This window comes from Gopherus evgoodei, chromosome 2, assembly GCF_007399415.2.
Source record: "Gopherus evgoodei ecotype Sinaloan lineage chromosome 2, rGopEvg1_v1.p, whole genome shotgun sequence".
In the NCBI taxonomy this organism is placed as follows: domain Eukaryota; kingdom Metazoa; phylum Chordata; order Testudines; family Testudinidae; genus Gopherus; species Gopherus evgoodei.
Genome location: NC_044323.1, coordinates 4,884,021 through 4,902,092, shown reverse-complemented (window position 1 = coordinate 4,902,092; position 18,072 = coordinate 4,884,021). Strand labels below are relative to the sequence as shown.

The 18,072-nt window shown below is 44.4% G+C and overlaps 1 protein-coding gene across 3 annotated transcripts in view; it reads right to left on the bottom strand.

Annotated features, from left to right (window-relative positions):
- Positions 1 to 606: 606 nt before the first annotated feature.
- SNAP47 (synaptosome associated protein 47) overlaps positions 607 to 18,072 on the bottom strand; it is a 118,851-nt gene continuing 101,385 nt past the window's right edge. The window contains exon 5 of one of the 3 annotated variants that reach the window (XM_030549848.1): positions 607 to 876. In XM_030549848.1, the coding sequence (XP_030405708.1) occupies positions 832 to 876 (45 nt within the window). In that variant the 3' untranslated portion in view covers positions 607 to 831. Of the gene's footprint in view, positions 877 to 2,633; positions 3,480 to 11,800; positions 12,047 to 18,072 lie in introns of those variants that run through there. The other 2 variants (XM_030549846.1, XM_030549847.1) reach the window with 2 other exon arrangements.

Sequence of the window (18,072 nt, the reverse complement as noted above, 5' to 3'; positions counted from 1 at the left end):
TGGAATGCTCATCTGGTCACCCTAAAAGAGCTAGACACACAAAAATTGAGGGCTGGAGAAAATACCTTATATTGAGAGACTTAACAAGCTCAATCAGCTTAGCTTCTCCACAAGAACATTGAGAAGTGACTTGACTACGGTGTATAAGTATCTTCGTGTAGAGAAAACACTGGGTACCAAAGGGCTTTTCAATTTAGAGGAGAAAGACAATGCCTAGAAGTTAAAGCCAGACAAATGTAAATTAGAAATAAAGCACACACATTTTTAACAGTGATGGTGTTTAAAAACTGGAAGAAACAACCAAGGGAAATGGTGGATTCTCTATATCGTGATGGCTTCAAAACAAGATTGGATGCCTTTCTAGACAATATGGTTCTGTCACACACAAGTTATAAAGCTCAGGGCAAGGGCTACTGAGTGAAATTCTCTGGGCTGGGTTATTCTGAGGTCAGACTAGATGATCTAATGTTCCCTTCTGACCCTAAAATCTATTAATCTGTGTTTTAGAATTGAGTGACTGATTATATATAATTTATCTTTAATATAATTCTGTCATGTCGCTTCTAAGGTGTCTAATATCAACTTGCATATGGAGTCATGATTGCTGTGGAATTATTTTGGTTGTGTTGCATTCAAACCCCTCTTTTTCTTTTCCCTGTAATTCTTCACTGACATAACTTTTTAAAACTAATTAAAAGCCTTCTACTGTGTCTATTTGTGTTTCAAATATTTCTCCCCAACATGCTGACATATGTGTGTATTTATCCTCATCACTTGAAAGGCAGATGGACTGATGCAATTCAGTTGGTTTTATCTGATCAATTGTGTTCATTAATATGAGCAGGATTCCATTTTTCCTTCAGGCACATGATCATGCTGTAGAGAAATAAAATGTTTTTATTATTAACTACTGTCAATCCAAAATAAATGCAGACAGTCATTAAAAGAAAATTATAACATGTTACTATACAGACGCCCCCCCCGACTTACGCAATCATTCCGTTCCAGAAAGCCTTGCATAACTCGAATTTTGCATAAGTCAGAAACATATACCCATACGTTACACAAAAATTTCTGCAACTTGAAAATCCTATTTCTGGCTTATGGAACTTTTTCCGTAAGTGTGAATTTGCATAAGTCAGGTCTCGCGTAACCCGGGGAGTGTCTGTATAGCGCATCAGAATCTCTGCAGTGAACAGAGTGTGATCTAGTGTCATAAACAGATAGCTAAGGGTTAATGTCTCTTTCACCTGAAGCACCTGACCAGAGGACCAATCAGGAAACCGGATTTTTTCAACTTTGGGTGGAGGGAATTTTGTGTCTGAGTCTTTGTTTTCTGTCTGCCTGCTTTCTCTGAGCTTTGGAGAAGTAGTTCTACTTTCTAGTCTTCTGTTTCTAAGTGTAAGGACAAAGAGATCAGATAGTGAATATAAGTGCTGGAGTGCTTTGATTTGTATTCTTTTTGAATATGGCTGTTTATTCAATATTCTTTTAAACAATCGACCCTGTATTTTGTCACCTTAATACAGAGAGACCATTTGTATGTATTTTTTCTTTCTTTTTATATAAAGCTTTCTTTTAAGACCTGTTGGAGTTTTTCTTTACTTCAGGGAAATTGAGTCTGTACTCACCAGGGAATTGGTGGGAGGAAGAAATCAGGGGGAGATCTGTGTGTGTGTTGGATTTGCTAGCCTGATTTTGCATTCCCTCTGGGGGAATAGGAAAGTGCTTTTGGTTTCCAGGACTGGGAACGGAGAGGGGGAGTCACTCTGTTTGGATTCACAGAGCTTGTGTCTGTGTATCTCTCCAGGAGCACCTGGAGGGGGGAAGGGAAAAAGGATTATTTCCCTTTGTTGTGAGACTCAAGGGATTTGGGTCTTGGGGTCCCCAGGGAAGGTTTTTCAGGGGGACCAGAGTGCCCCAAAACACTCTAATTTTTTGGGTGGTGGCAGCAAGTACCAGGTCCAAGCTGGTAACTAAGCTTGGAGGTTTTCATGCTAACCCCCATATTTTGGACGCTAAGGTCCAAATCTGGGTCTAAGGTTATGATATGAGTGGCAGCGGGTGGGATATAGACAGAATCCAGAAGCCAGTAGGAATATTATATTTTTCTTTTCTCTGCTAAGGGCTTTTTAGCAGAGAGAACAGTTTGGTTTTAAAAGGGAACCAGAGAAAATTTTTTTTTCTGCTCTCTCTGGCAGTTTGTAGCTTGCATCTTAAGCAAGAAATCATTAAGGTGCTATTAAGAGTCTTTTGTCACACAATAGCACTCCCATTGAAAGTCATTACCAGCACTATATACATGTAAATAAAGTGGTTTTTCAGGGTTACTTAACATTGAAGATTTGCTAAAGGCACTGGTTTTTCCGTAAGTGTGAATTTGCGTAAGTCAGGTCTCGCGTAACCCGGGGAGTGTCTGTATAGCGCATCAGAATCTCTGCAGTGAACAGAGTGTGATCTAGTGATCAGAATAAGCGAACAAAAATCAAGCTTCCTGGCTACTATCACCAACTTTACTGCTTATTAGCTGTTTGATCACAGAATATTCAGACACTAAAGTAGTCTTATATTGCTTTTATTATTATTATCAGCATTACCATAGGCCCCAATCACATACCATGGATTTATTTTGCTAGGTACTGTACACAGACAAACCAAAAAGACAGTATCTTGAGCTCCGCTATTCAATTTAATCCCATTGACTATCACGTCAGAGTGATCTGCTTTCCCCATTGATAACCTTCATAAATTCATACACTTGTTTACCCTTCCCCACAGACAATTACACAACACATTTAAACTTAGTTCCAAAGACTAGATAATAAAGACATTCAAACTAAACCAGCTTTAAGCTCTTTATGAGATGGCATAGAATCATATGCAAATTAAACCTGACAGCAGATAGGCCACGCCCTCAGTTTTCCATTTCCACCTATTGAAGGAGCCAGAGTGTTAATATGCAAATTACAGCTGCAGCAGGTAGGATGCATCCTCAGTTTTCTTCTTTTACCTACAGAGGGAACCAAGGAGCTTCTGTTCCTAGCAAGCCTCCTCATAGACAGGAGGAAATAACGTTCAGTGCGCCTGCTTATTCCTAAGCAACAGACACAATGGCAACATTGAGCAAGTCACCTGTGCCAACAGTTTTAAAATATCACATGCCAAAACACACAACAAACACATGCAAGCTGGAGCTGGGAATTTGCATGAAAAGCCCAAGTTGCCTATATAATCTGGGTGCCTGCAAAAAGGCACACACACACCAACACATTCAGGGTCAAATCCTCAGCTGGTGGTGTAGCTCCATTTAAGCCAACCGTAGCTGAGGATCTGTCCCTGACTATTTACAGTGTGGGCCCTCACACCTATGCCTCAGTTTACCTGTTTGCAAAATGGTGAGGGTGCATTATTAATGTAGGGCTTAATCCTGAAGTCCCTTTACGCAAGCCACATTTCTTCTGAAGCCGGGGGAGCTCTGCCTGAGTGAGGAAAACAAGAGAGGGCCCAAGTGACTAGTTTTCATTGAGAGAGTTTAGAAAATGCACCTGATTATAACTAGTGCCAAGGCACTTGTGCAAAAACTGAATGGGAGAATGTCAGAGCTGACATCCAGGGTAGTAGCTGGTCTATGTCGGTAACAGACGTGCGGTGGCACAATTTAAATCCAGAGAGGCCAGAAGAAGGATGGGGTTGGTTCAGGAAAATCAGCTAATAAGATGGTGTAAGATGAAGTATGGGGGGGCTTTTCCTCTGCCCGTCACCAGCCTTGTCCTCAAGAACAGTGTGGATGAACTACTGATAGAGTCACACTCCACAGAGCCCCTCTGGGTGAGCCCTCTCCAACCCACGCAGTAGAATTGGGAATAGCCAGTCCTACAGGGGTGGAGACACTGGGGGCAGGAAAGATTTGCCCTAGGGAGCAAAACATTATTGTTTGTTTTCCATCATTACCTTGCCCTGTCTAATGATATTGGGAAAAATTACTCCCCTGTGCTACCCCAGCATTGCGGGCCAATCCACGAGTCATTTATGGTTCCCAGATTCTCTAAGATGATACGACCCGATCCTGTCTTTCCCAGGTACCTGTATGGCCCTCAACACTAAGCACTTTGCAATCTAAAATGGGTTTTTTCCTCACAACACCCCGTGAGGGAGGGTAGTGCTGTTATCCTCCCGGTACAGATGGGGAAGACAGGTAAATGGACTGTGAACTCAACCCAATTATCAATGTTAGTGACCTTCCAAGGATGCTACCAAGGACATCCATTTGACTGAAGTTTTGGAGAGAGTTGAAGGGTGAACTCCTGGAACAATGAGGTAGTGGAAAGTGGTTGGTTGGCCATGTTCCAGTCAGATTGATTGTTTAATGATGCTGGGGTTATGTTGCTAAGTTATAGCTCCTACGCTAGGGGTGGGCAAACTTTTTAGCCCAAGGGCCACATCGAATTTGTGAAACTATATGGAGGGCCAGGTAGGAAAGGCTGTGCCCCTCAAACAGCCTGGCCTCTGCCCCCTATCTTCCCCCTCCCACTTCCCTCCCCCTGACTGCCCCCCTCAGAACCCCCGACCCATCCAACCCCCTCTGCTCCTTGTCCCCTGACCACCCCTCCCGGGAACCCCACCCCTAACCACCCCCCCGGGACCCCACCCCCTATCCAACACCCCTGCTCCCTGTCCCCTGACTGCCTCGACCCCTATCCACACACACCCCCAGACAGGCCCCCCACCCAGGACTCCCATGCCTATCCAACTCCTGTGCTCCCTGTCCCCTGACTGCCCTGACTCACACTTCTGCCCCTAACTGGCTCCTGGCACTACACCCTCTATCTAACCCCCCTGCTCCCTGTCCCCTGACTGCTTCGACCCCTATCCACACCTCCGCCCCCTGACAGCACCCCCCAGGATTCCCACACCTATCCAACCCCCCCCCCGTTCCCCATCCCCTGCCCGTCCCCTTGAACCTCAGCCCCATCCAACTGCCCCACCCAACCTCAGCCCCTATCCCTTGACTGTCCCCTGACTGTCCCCCTGGACTCCCTGCCCCTAATCCAACCCCCCCGGCCCCTTACCATGCTGCTCAGAGCAGCGGGAGCTTGTAGCCACGTGGCCTGGCCAGAGCCAGCCATGCTGCCACACTGCCCAGCAGGAGCAGCAAGCCAGAGCACTGGCAGTGTGGTGCTTTGCGGCTGCAGGGAAGGGGCCGGGGGCTAGCCTCCCTGACTGGGAGCTCAGGAACCGAGCAGGACAGTCCCGTGGGCCGGATGTGGCCCGCAGGCCGTAGTTTGCCCACCTCTGTCCTAGAGCCTTGTGGGGGCATTATATTTTTATTAGGGCTGTCAATTAATCACAGTTAACTGAAGTAATTAACTCAAAACAAATTAACTAGATTTAAAAAATTAATCACGATTAATTGCAGTTTTTAATCATAAGAACATAAGAACGGCTGTACCGGGTCAGACCAAAGGTCCATCCAGCCCATATCTGTCTGCTGACAGTGGCCAATGCCAGGTGCCCCAGAGGGAGTGAAGCTAACAGGTAATGATCAAGTGATCTCTCCCCTGCCATCCATCTCCACCCTCTGATGAGCAGATGCTAGGGACACCATTCTTTACCCTTCCTGGCTAATAGCCATTTATGGACTTAGCCACCATGAATTTATTCAGTTCCTTTTAAACATTGTTATAGTCCCAGCCTTCACAACCTCCTCAGGCAAGGAGTTCCACAAGTTGACTGTGCGCTGTGTGAAGATGAACTTCCTTTTATTTGTTTTAAACCTGCTGCCCATTAATTTCATTTGATGACCCCTAATTCTTGTATAATGGGAATAAGTAAATAACTTTTCCTTATCCACTTTCTCCACATCACTCATGATTTTATATACCTCTATCATATCCCCCCTTAGTCTCTTTTCCAAACTGAAGAGGCCTAGCCTCTTTAATCTTTCCTCATATGGGACCCTCTCCAAACCCCTAATCATTTTAGTTGCCCTTTTCTGAACCTTTTCTAGTGCCAGTATATCTTTTTTGAGGTGAGGAGACCACATCTGTACACAGTATTCGAGATGTGGGCATACCATGGATTTATATAACGGCAATAATATATTCTCAGTCTTATTCTCTATCCCCTTTTTAATTATTCCTAACGTCTTGTTTGCTTTTTTGACAGCCTCTGCGCACTGTGTGGACATCTTCAGAGAACTATCCACGATGACGCCAAGATCTTTTATCTGACTTGTTGTAGCTAAATTAGCCCCCATCATATTGTATGTATAGTTGAGGTTATTTTTTCCAATGTGCATTACTTTACATTTATCCACATTAAATTTCATTTGCCATTTTGTTGCCCAATTACGTAGTTTTGTGAGATCTTTTTGAAGTTCTTCACAATCTGCTTTGGTCTTAACTATCTTGAGTAGTTTAGTATCATCTGCAAACTTTGCCACCTCACTGTTTACCCCTTTCTCCAGATCATTTATGAATAAATTGAATAGAATTGGTCCTAGGACTGACCCTTGGGGAACACCACTAGTTACCCCTCTCCATTCGGAGAATTTACCATTAATTCCTACCCTTTGTTCCCTGTCTTTTAACCAGTTCTCAGTCCATGAAAGGATCTTCCCTTTTATCCCATGACAGCTTAATTTACGTAAGAGCCTTTGGTGAGGGACCGTGCCAAAGGCTTTCTGGAAATCTAAGTACACTAGTTCCAATGAATCCCCCTTGTCCACATGTTTGTTGACCCCTTCAAAGAACTCTAATAGATTAGTAAGACACAATTTCCCTTTACAGAAACCATGTTGACTATTGCTCAACAGTTTATGTTTTTCTATGTGTCTGACAATTTTACTCTTAACTATTGTTTCGACTAATTTGCCCGGTACCGACGTTAGACTTACCGGTCTGTAATTGCCGGGATCACCTCTACAGCCCTTTTAAAATATTGGCGTTACATTAGCTAACTTCCAGTCATTGGGTACCGAAGTCGATTTAAAGGACAGGTTACAAACCTTAGTTAATAGTTCCATAACTTCACATTTGAGTTCTTTCAGAACTCTTGGGTGAATGCCATCTGGTCCCGGTGACTTGTTAATGTTGAGTTTATCAATTAATTCCCAAAACTCCTCTAGTGACACTTCAATCTGTGACAGTTCCTCAGATTTCTCACCTACAAAAGCCAGCTCAGGTTTGGGAATCTCCCTAACATCCTTAGCCGTGAAGACTGAAACAAAGAATCCATTTAGTTTCTCCGCAATCACTTTATTGTCTTTAAGTACTCCTTTTGTATTTTGATCGTCAAGGGGCCCCACTGGTTGTTTAGCAGGCTTCCTAATCAAACTGTTAACAATAATAGAATACCGATTTTGATTTATTATACATATTTTGGATGTTTTTCTACATTTTCAAATATATTGATTTAATTTACAATGCAGAATACAAAGTGTACAGTGCTCATTTTATATTATTATTTTTATTACAAGTATTTGCACTGTAAAAAGATAAACAAAAGAAATAGCATTTTTCAATTCATCTCATACAAGTACTCCAGTGCAATCTCTTTATTGTGAATATGCAACTTACAAATGTAGAATTAGTTTTTTACGTAACTACACTCAAAAAAAAAAACCTGTAAAACTTTAGAGCCTACAAGTCCACTCAGTCCTACTTCTTGTTCAGCCAATTGAAAAGACAAACAAGTTTATTCATACTTACAGGAGATAATGCTGCCCGCTTCTTGTTTACAACATCACCTGAAAGTGAGAACAGGCATTTGCATGGCACTGTTGTAGCCGGCATTGCAAGGTATTTAGGTACCACATATGCTAAACGTTCATACGCCCCTTCATGCTTCAACTTGTAAATTGTGCTTTCTTTTGTTTATCTTTTTCCTCACAGTACAAATATTTGTAATCAAAAATAATAACATAAAGTGAGTGCTCTACCCTTTGTGTTCTGTGTTGTAATTGAAATCAGTATATATGAAATGGTAGAAAAACATCCAAAAATATTTATAAGAAATGTAAGTTGGTAGCCTATTCTTAACAGTGCGATTAAAACAGCAATTAACCGCGATTAATTTTTTGACGGCCTTCATTTTTGTACCAATGACATTTAAATAAATAAATAAATGTTGCCTTTAAAGATCTCATGCTTGTTCCACAACAGAAGGAGTGTTAGTCTCTCTACTGTGTCTAGGTCAAATTTCAGCATGGGCTGTTTTCCATAGCTAACACCAACTGCCCCTATTCATTTCTGACTGAGCAAAGTTGTCTTCCCTTATTAGCCTAACTCTTAAACTGCAGTCTGCTTTTGAACAGCTGCTCGACCTCAGCACAGGAGAGGAAACAGTTCAGTACCCATTGCTTTGCTTTACCTGGGAAAAAGGTGGTCAGATGAAGCAACTTTAGTTCAACTATTCCTCACACCAGCCTCTTTTTTGCCATATCACTATTAATCTTTTTATTCCACTGGCCACATACCCACCTGGAAATCTGGCTGAAGCCTTTAGAACAACAAGTTTTTTTTAATTCAAAAGGGGCCTTTTTGGCAAAAAATTGTCAACCTCATGTCCATTTTTTCCTTTTTCCCACAAAATGGTGTGACCGCTTTGAAAATGTCATCCAAAATGCTACAAATGGTTAACAAGATGTTTTGTTTTCTCAAAACCAGCCGTAAGTTGTAAACGTCATTGTGATGGCATTTTTGATGGCCTGATAATCTTTTTGATAAAATTTCCAATTTTTTAAAATTAAAAATGTAAATTAAATCAATTTAAAATCCCAATATTCTGCAAAGGTCAGAAGCGGATATACAGCAGCCGAGGATCTACCAGCATTGACTTCAGTGGAGCAGTGCTCACTTACACTAACTCAGGCCTGGCCTCATTGACTTCAGTGGAGCTTAAGCCAGTTTACGCCAGTTGAGGATCTGACCCCATTGACTTCCATAGAGCTGAACCGATTTATACCAACGGGAATGAGGTTTCATTGACTTCAATGGAGCTATGCCAGTTTACACTGGTGAGGAATCTGGCCCATGATTATAAATTCTTCCGAAGCTGACAGAATATTGTTCTCTGGCAAGATGGAGCGTTGGGGGACTCATCAGAGTGGAGAGGGGAGAAAAAACAAGGGGTTCCCAAACTTTTTGCCGGCATGACAATTAATTATTTTCTGCTGGAACCACAGACAGCATGGAGGATGCCATTTTTACAGAATGACGTCCACCACATAGCATGACCTCATACTTATGGTGCATAGGAGGTCATGCTGTGTGCAGCATGCCATTCTGTAGAGCGGAAGGCTGTCATCCAGGCATCATCACTTCACACCCACCGTACAAGTGAGGTCACGCTGTGCGGTGCAAAATGGCATCCTCCACACACTAGGGCTCACCGTGATGGCATGACCCCATTTGGGATCGCGTCCCACAGTCTGGGAACTGCTGAGATAAAACATACGGTCATCCAATACCCAGTCATGATCAGCCAATATTAACTGTCCTCCCACTGGCTTTTTGTGAAAGTTCCCGGGTCAGACCACACAGGCCAACGAGTATTGCAAGAGAGAAGGCAATGTCTCCATAAAGGAGGTGTGCCAGGAATTCCTTCAGAATTCAGTTGTGAATGCAATCCCCTGGCAGCAAACTCGTTTCTAGCAATAACAGCTATGTCATGTTTCCTGGAACAAAGGCAGCACAGAGTAGTGTAGGAAAAGGAAAATAAACACCATCTCAGATTCTGAATCATCTATCATAAATTTACACACACCAAAAAAACAGCATCAAGGAGTCTGTACAGTATCCAAGCAGTCTTTGGCCCCCTCGAGAGGTGTGTCACAGTTTGATGTCTACGTTTCAGATTGGGGATTTCATTCTTCTTTGGTAAATCAGCAAGACTGACTATCCTGCTGAGAACAGAGCAACAATCAACCTAAAGAAAACCACATCCTCCTTGTATGTCTGAGTCCGGGCCTGTTGAAAGGATGGACATTTAACTCGGTTTTCTCAGGTTTGAAACCCACATTCCCCCATTGTAGCAGGCCTTTTATTTGGTAATGTTGGTTGCTTACATGGAAAGAGAGGAGGTAAAATCCTGGCCCCATGCAAATCCTCAATAAATTTCACATGGATTACCAAGAAGCCAGGATTTCACCCAGCATCTTTAGCATAATGCTATGGGCCAGAACCAGAGCTGGTGTAAATCTGCCTAGCTTCACTGACTTCAGTGGAGCTATGCTGATCTACACCAAATGGGGATCTGGTCCCATGTGAAGACTAGTACCAGCTCACCAGAAAGAATTCCACCTACTATATGGTTAATACTTTCTGCAACACCATGGGTGTTCTGAAAGGATCTCCCCTCCAAGAACCAACTAAATCAGATCCTGCTTAATTTATAAATGCTGCCATGGGCAGAGACTGAGGTAGCGTGAATTTATCACACCCCCAATCTCTATCCACATGTGCTTGGTACAGACTGATGTAGTGTTTAGACTTGATGAAAAATCTAATGCACGTGGTGTTAACACACATGTACGTTGCTGGGAGCACTGTACCGTGTGGGTGTGAGGGGTGTTTCAGGCGTGCTGGGGGGAATCACATGGAGGCTAGCCCGGTTAATATCTCTAGTGCAGGCATGGCCTATGATTCCCATGTATAGAAACTTAGCCAATTTAAAACTCAGGAGCCTGATTCACCACGGTGTTACTCTAATTATCTGCTGGTGTAACTACACAGAAGCCAGCTGACTGGCGACAGTGTAAACACGGAGGGACACATTGGTGAATTGGATCTGAGGGTCCCACACTTACAATAACATCTGAGGGAGGCTGTACAGTTAAACACTTCTTTGGAAATTCTCAGGTGAACTTCTAATGTGGTTGACAACAGGGCTTAATGGTTGCAATTTGAACCTTGGAGCCTTTGCTCAATAGTAAATTCACATCCCAGAAAGCTTCTGTGAAGAAGCAGTAGCCCTCTAGACTCCTCTGCACTCATGTAGGGAACATCCATTGTGCTGTTCATGTAGGACATCTTCTGATGACATGCTTGCTTGCTGAATGAGTCGCAGCCGCTGATTTTGATCTCTCTCTTCAGGGAACCCGGTAGGATGGGTCTCCTGACAGCTGGCAAACAACGGATAGCTGTACACTTCGCAGGGACAAATTGCTGACCTCAGTACAGGCTACAATAGCTCCTTTGAAGCTATCATTCACATACCAAACCTCACCATTCCTAATGGAGTATTTACCGTCTTTATCCCCTTTCATCTCCCTCTTGCCTTTCAGCAGCAAAACGTTATCTCCACTCACCAAGGCATCAAACCACAGCCACGAAGGATTGGCCTGTCTTTCACATCTACATAAAAGGAATCACAGCGAGATCCCCCCACAGGATAAGTTGTATTGTTCAGGGAGGGAAAGGATACAATTTTTGGCTTACGTGAAAAATAGTACTGTGGCTGGCGAGAAGGCAAACACTAGACAACCAGGCTTTTGTGCTCTTCAAGGATGGGTTTCAGAGTACCGCCGACGTGCTTTCTCTTTCTGCCTCTCTCTATTTCTCAGGCTCTTTTATTCTTTCATTCTTTTTCCTGCTGTTGTTCATTAGTTGTGTAACAGTAACACCTAGAGGCACCAACCCAGAGCACAACCCCATTGTGCTCGGCACTGTACAAACATGTACTAAGTAAGGTGGGTCAAAAAGTTTCCATAAAAACTGTTTCACAAAACATTGGGGTTTGGATCCAATTCTCCCTCCCTCGCCCCCCCACCAAAAAAAGTGTCTGCTTTGTGCAGACAACTGGGAGGGAGGGGGGTTGTCAAAAATTCAAAAGCCCCAAAACCAAACTATTTTGATTCAGGTATGCTGACACAATACCCCATAGGTCCTGTAGTTTGAATGCCTTCATGTCTCCATTTTCCCCTGTGGGCCAGGCTCTCCAGCTCTCCCAACTCCCATGATGCACGTGGCAGGGGCAGCGGCACCTCTCATCAAGAAGGGAGACTGTGGTCCACCATGGGAGATGTAGTCCAATCAGGGAGTGTGATCTGTAATGGGGAAAGGGAGAATGAGGCACCCAAACTACATATCCCATGAGGCACTGCTGTGGCATGAGGCACTGCTGTGGCATTTCCAAATTGAACTATTTTGATTCTCAGTTGAAATATTTCGGGTTTTGATTTTTTGCCAAAAAGTCAAAACTTTCCATGGGAAAAACAACCAGCTTTTCCAACCTGCTCTAATAGTAAAAGACAGTCCATGCCCACAAAGTGCTCTCAATCCAAGTAGACAAAACAGACCAAGGATGAGAGCGGAAACCGGCAAAAGGGAGGTAAAGTGATTATCCCAAGGCACACAACACATCACTATCAGAAGCAGGAACAGACCCCATGGTTCCTGGGTCCTAGTTCAGTGTCCCGTTCACAAAACCAAGCTGCCTCTTTTTTCAAAGGTCAAGGAGCATTTTGAGGGAATTGTTTTGGGTTCTTGTCATTCTAGAGTGGGATTCTCAAAGCCCCTAAAGGAGTTTGTTGACTAACTGCCATTGAAAGTCTGTGGGAGCCGGGAGCCTAACCTCCTCAGATACTTTGGAAAATCCGATCCCTTTTTATAACTTGGGTTTTTTGGAAGAATTTTCCATTGTTCTACAGAAGACATTCCATTGTTCTGAAAGGCCCCACCTACAATGGGTCTCAGCATGCAGGAACCATAGTGAAATTCATTATGGCGCTCAGCGAGAGTAGGTCAAACATTGTTTGGGCTAGAGATAGGCCTAAATGAACACCTGGCCTCTGATCGCTCTGGGTAAACAATCCAGGAGACTATGTCTCATGGGCTGCACGTTTGCTTTACTTGAATTAGAGTCAGTCAAAATGTGTGTGGGGGGTTTCCTTTAAATGGGGGGCGAACTATTTTTTGTTTTGTTCAAAATTGTTCACTTTTTTGACTGAAAAATTCAAAATGACATTTTTCAAAAAGCAAAGTTAAAATTTTAATTTCTTTACAAACAATTTAAAGGTTTTTTTAAGCTTGCTGACACAAAGAAATGGTCGTTTTTCCCGTGTGGGGGAAATCAAGAGGGGGCAGGATAAGAAAGGTCAGGAGAAGTGTGTGTGTGGGAGGGGGGAGTTTCCCCTCAGTTTCTCTGACTTTTTAACTTTTTTTGCCAGGGTTTGAAAAAAAACAGGAAAGTAAAATATAGACAAAGTGGGAGTTTTCCTACTATTTAAAAATGTACATTTCAAAGAATGAATTCTCAACACATGTTTTTTTTTAATCATTTCAGGTGGGTTCTTTTTAATGAAAAATTTAATTTTCAAATAAACCTCATTTTTTCTGTAAAATACTTCTGATAAGAACATGTCAACCAATCCTAATTTAGATGTCTATGCTCCCTGGTACCATGGTGAGGCGTATGTTAAAGACAGATGGTTGGATGATAGATGCAGCAGAGAGACAATAGAATCAGAATACAGCTGATAGAACTGGGTCTATTGGATGAGTGAAGGTCAATGAAGTCAATGAGAGTTTTGCCCGAGGAGGTGACTAGAACAGATTGGAGAGGAGAAGGTTCTGCTTGATGCGTGGACATGAAAACAATTCCTGCAAAATCTGCCCTTGCCCAACCGCTGCTGTGCTTGGTTCTCTTGTCGTTTTGAGTAGCAGGAATTCACTTTCTGAGTTTTAAGCCTGATTCGGGATGAGATATTGAGCAGGGATAGTGGCTGAGACTGAAGTGAAAGGTGGAGATAAGGGATTGGTAAAGGAAGAAAAAACATTTTTGGAGACAGGAGGCTGCCAGTCTTCTATGAATGAAAATGACTGATCATCAGATCTTACTCTTCCCTCCAACTCAGAGGCCCCATTCTCCTTTCTTCCCTTGCCCTGTTCCATTGGTCATATCCAAGCAGATCAGGGTAAAGTGCACCCAGAACGGAAGACTGGAAAAAACCCAGGAAAGAACAAGAAAGATGGAATCTGACACTCTGTAGTCTCCAATGTTTGGTTACGTATATCCTGCTACTCCACAGACCACCCTACAAATCCATGCTCGTCCCCAAAGGTGAAAGTGGGCCCGTACACAGCAGACGTTAAAGTGCTGCCACAGAAGCGCTTTAACGTTGCTGCCCGTTTTTCTCCCACCCCAGGGCCACCGAGGGGGAGGGCAAAAGGGGCAGCTGCCCCAGGGCCCAGCGATTTAAAAGTGATTTAAAACCATGGCAGTGGCCAGAGTCCCAGGCCCTTTTAAATCGCGGCCAGAGCCCTGGGCAGTGCGGGCCGGGCAGCGCTGAAGGACTGGCTGGGAGAGGCTGACCCAAACCCCGCCCCCTTCCATCCAAGGCCCTGCCCCTTCTGCCTGAGGTCCCGCCCCTGCTGGGAGCCCAGAGTTGGCCCCCGTACCGGTAAGACTTTTAAGTTACTTTCATGCCTGCTCATCCCTGCCATGTGGGGGCCCACCATAACAGAGAGTTTCTCCAGTGCTCATCAGCACACAGCCTAATTAGCTGGGCTATCTCCTGACACCAGTACCTGACGCTATAAGTTATACTGAGTCAGCCAACTTCTGGGAGCAGCTGGGTGCTCAGCACTTGTGAAAATCAGGCTATTTATTTAGCTGCCTAAGTATGGAGTTAGGAATGTCACTTTAGACAGTCACTTTTGAGAATCTGTCCATCATTAGGAATGAGTTACAATTTATCCTCTATGTAGCACAGCTAGCTACTGCTTAATGAATTACTTTCCTTTTATGTTATCATATTTTTCTTTAATGTCAGACCATCAAGCTGCCACTCACCATGGATTCGAGGTCACCTGGAATGGCAGAATATGCTGCTGACGTAAAGGCAAAGCAGCTGTCTGTATTCAGAAAAGAGCTGTATGCAAAAGTCAGGCCGTTCATTATTCACTCATTCAGATTTACACTCCTCAATCCCCACACTCGATTGTTTCAGAACAAGAGTTCCACTGTTTAGCATCCTCAATAATTCTTCGGTCGCTCGTTAGATACAGTTCAGAAGGTTTGTTCCAGGGGAGAGAAAGGGGAAATTGCTCTGTTTTTCCAGGGCAGAAGTTTTTGATTGGTAATTTACTGCTGTTTAATTAGGCTTCGGGTTTGGAAATGGTTTGAAAGTTTAAACAAATATCTGTTTGGACTGGTGATGCCCATCCCCCATAATCCAAAACTGAACAGAAATGCAGAGTCCGTTTCATAGAGACAGGCCTCAAATATGCCTAAATAAGGCTCTGGAGCGTCCCGATTGTTGTTATTATCATAGAACCATATGGTTAGAAGCACCGCTCAGGTCATCTAGTCCAGTGGTTTTCAAACTGTGGGTCATGACCCAGTTCTGGGTCGTGGAATGTAAGGCATTGGATAATGGTGGCTCTGATCAGCACCGTCGTCTGGGCCATTAAAAGTCCTATTGACGGTGCTGCCCAGCTAAGGCAGGGTAGTCTCTACCTGTTCCAACACTGCACTGCACCCTGGAAGCGGCCAGCAGCAGGTCTGGCTCCTAGGCGTAGGGGCCATGGGGCTCCACACGCTGTCCCCGCCCTGAGCACCGACTCTGCACTCCCATTGACTGGTTCCCAGCCAATGAGAGCTGGGAGGGGGTGGTGCCTGTGGGAGAGAAAGCCTGTCTTAGCACCGCTGACTGGGAGCCACCCAAGGTAAGCCCATACCCCAACCCCACACTCCAGTCTGGGCCGGGCTAGCGAGGCTCAAACTACTGCACTAAAACAGCTGTGCAGACCTTGTGGCTTGGGCTGTGAAGCCTAGGAAGGAGCTGGGCTTCAGAACCCAAACTCCAGCCTGAGCCACATGGTCTACACAGCTATTTTCAGTGTGGTAGCCTGGGCCCCATCTCTGAGACTCGCTGCTGTGGACTGTGTAGACATACCTCAAGTGACTTGCCCAAGGTCACACTAGGAGTCTGTGTCACAGCTGTGAATTGAACCCACAGTCTGAGCTCAGGGACCTCATCCCTGCAGCTCTATATCCAGGTCTTTAGAATAAGGAAGGAGCAGAGACACGCTGTGTGGAGTTCGGCACAATCTGATTTGTCTCGAAAGAGAATGTTCTCCCCAGTTTTCCATGAAACATTGGCAGATTCCATGAGCCGGGCATCTGGGGGAGAAGCAAGCGGCTTAAAATTCTACAGCAAGGGGAAAAGCATGTAAATCAGAGCCGCCGTTCCTTTCCTGAACTGCAAGGCAGGCCATAATTCTCTCATAATGTATGTTTATCTTGGAAAACATATGTGTGTCTAGAATACAAATCTTTAAGGGAAAGGATTGGAAAGGGAGCCAATTTGCCTGCATTTGAGACCATGGAAACCTAATCAGTCAAGAGCGTATACATATATGCACATGCTGATTTTCAGGTGGGGCCAAATACTGAGGTCAATGGGAGTTTTGCTTGAGGAAAGACAGCAGGTTTCAGTGGCCAGTAACCTTTCATGGGAGCATCCAGATTCCTTGAGAGTGCCGGCAGTTTCTCCTTGACAGAACAAGGAGTAATGGTCTCAAGTTGCAGTGGGGGAGGTTTAGGTTGGATATTGGGGGAAACTTTTTCACTATGAGGGTGGTGAAGCACTGGAATGGGTTACCTAGGGAGGTGCTGGAATCTCCTTCCTTAGAGGTTTTTAAGGTCAGGCTTGACAAAGCCCTGGCTGGGATAATTTAGTTGGTGTTGGTCCTGCTTTGAGCAGGGGATTGGACTAGTTGACTTCCTGAGATCCCTTCCAACCCTGATATTCTATGATTCTATGATCAGCTTGGAAAGCTGGTGTTCTCATTGCTTGAATTCAAGTATAGTCAACAAACGCATGTCTCAGGTCACGTGCATGAAGACAGCAGTTTTGAGGAGCTCAGGAAAGCCGGGGGCCTCGGTGCTAACCGAAATCAAGCTTTTGCTACATCCATTGAAATTTGATCAGAATGAATAGCCACTGTCCAGGTTTGCAGGCCCCCAACCACTGGCTGGGGAGTGCTAATGATCTACAGCTGCAGAGATACGGGGCCTGATTCAGCAGCAGCTGTGTAAATCCTAGCCTGGGGGAAATGAGCATAGGATCAGCCCATGGACTCCATGTGGCTCAGTGAGGTGCCCCTCCTGGGACTAGGAGAACTGAAAAGCACTGCTCCCAGCCTCTATACCTCCTTTAGATGTGAAGAGCAGGCAGTTATCATTAGTGGGGCCGGACACTAGAGGGAGACACAGTCTCACGCCCTAAACCACTCTATTTGATAGATATTGATTGGGACTCTGAAACTAGAGATGTGTTACTGTATATCTTGGCCAGGAATGACCGCATCAATTCACACTCAGCTTGTGCATCAAGGTTCGTCCCAGCGGAAGAGCCAGCCACGCCAATGTCCCAAGAGAGGCTATTTCAAAAGCACTGCAGCCCCAAGAGTGCAGTTAGCCGGACCCTTCAGATGCTGAAGGGAACAGAACTGGAACATCTCTGAAGCTCTCCTCTGTGAGAACTGTTAATACCCCCATTTTACGACTGGAGAACTGAGACACAGAGAGACTACATGATTTTCCCCAGGTCACAACCAGAAACCTGATCCTTGCCTCCTGATGTCAAGTCCTGTGTTTTAGGCAACCAGACCCCAGTTGGTTCCAGGAGGTACTAGCCCAGAGAGACAAAGCAACGCTGTCGCTTGGGTTGGTGAGTTATTCATTCCTTCACCCTATTCAGAGGTCTGTGATTTCATTCCACATCGCCCACAACATCTCTACTTACTCTTCCACTAAATTGGCAGCTAGTTTAGTGGTTAGAGCAAGAATAGAGCTGTCAGGACCACTTGGGTTCTAGTCCCACTGTGTGTTGTTAAACAAATCACTCATGAGCTCTCTCTGTGCCTCAGTTTCCCAGCTGTAAACTGTGACTAACAATCTGATAACTCAGATTTAGCACATGAAAGCCTATGTTCAAATAAATTTGTTAGTCTCTAAGGTGCCACAAATAGTCCTGTTCTTTTTGCAGATACAGACTAACAGGACTGCTACTCTGAAACCTAGCAGTGACTAGTGTGTATACTGTATGTGCCATTGTTCTGGACA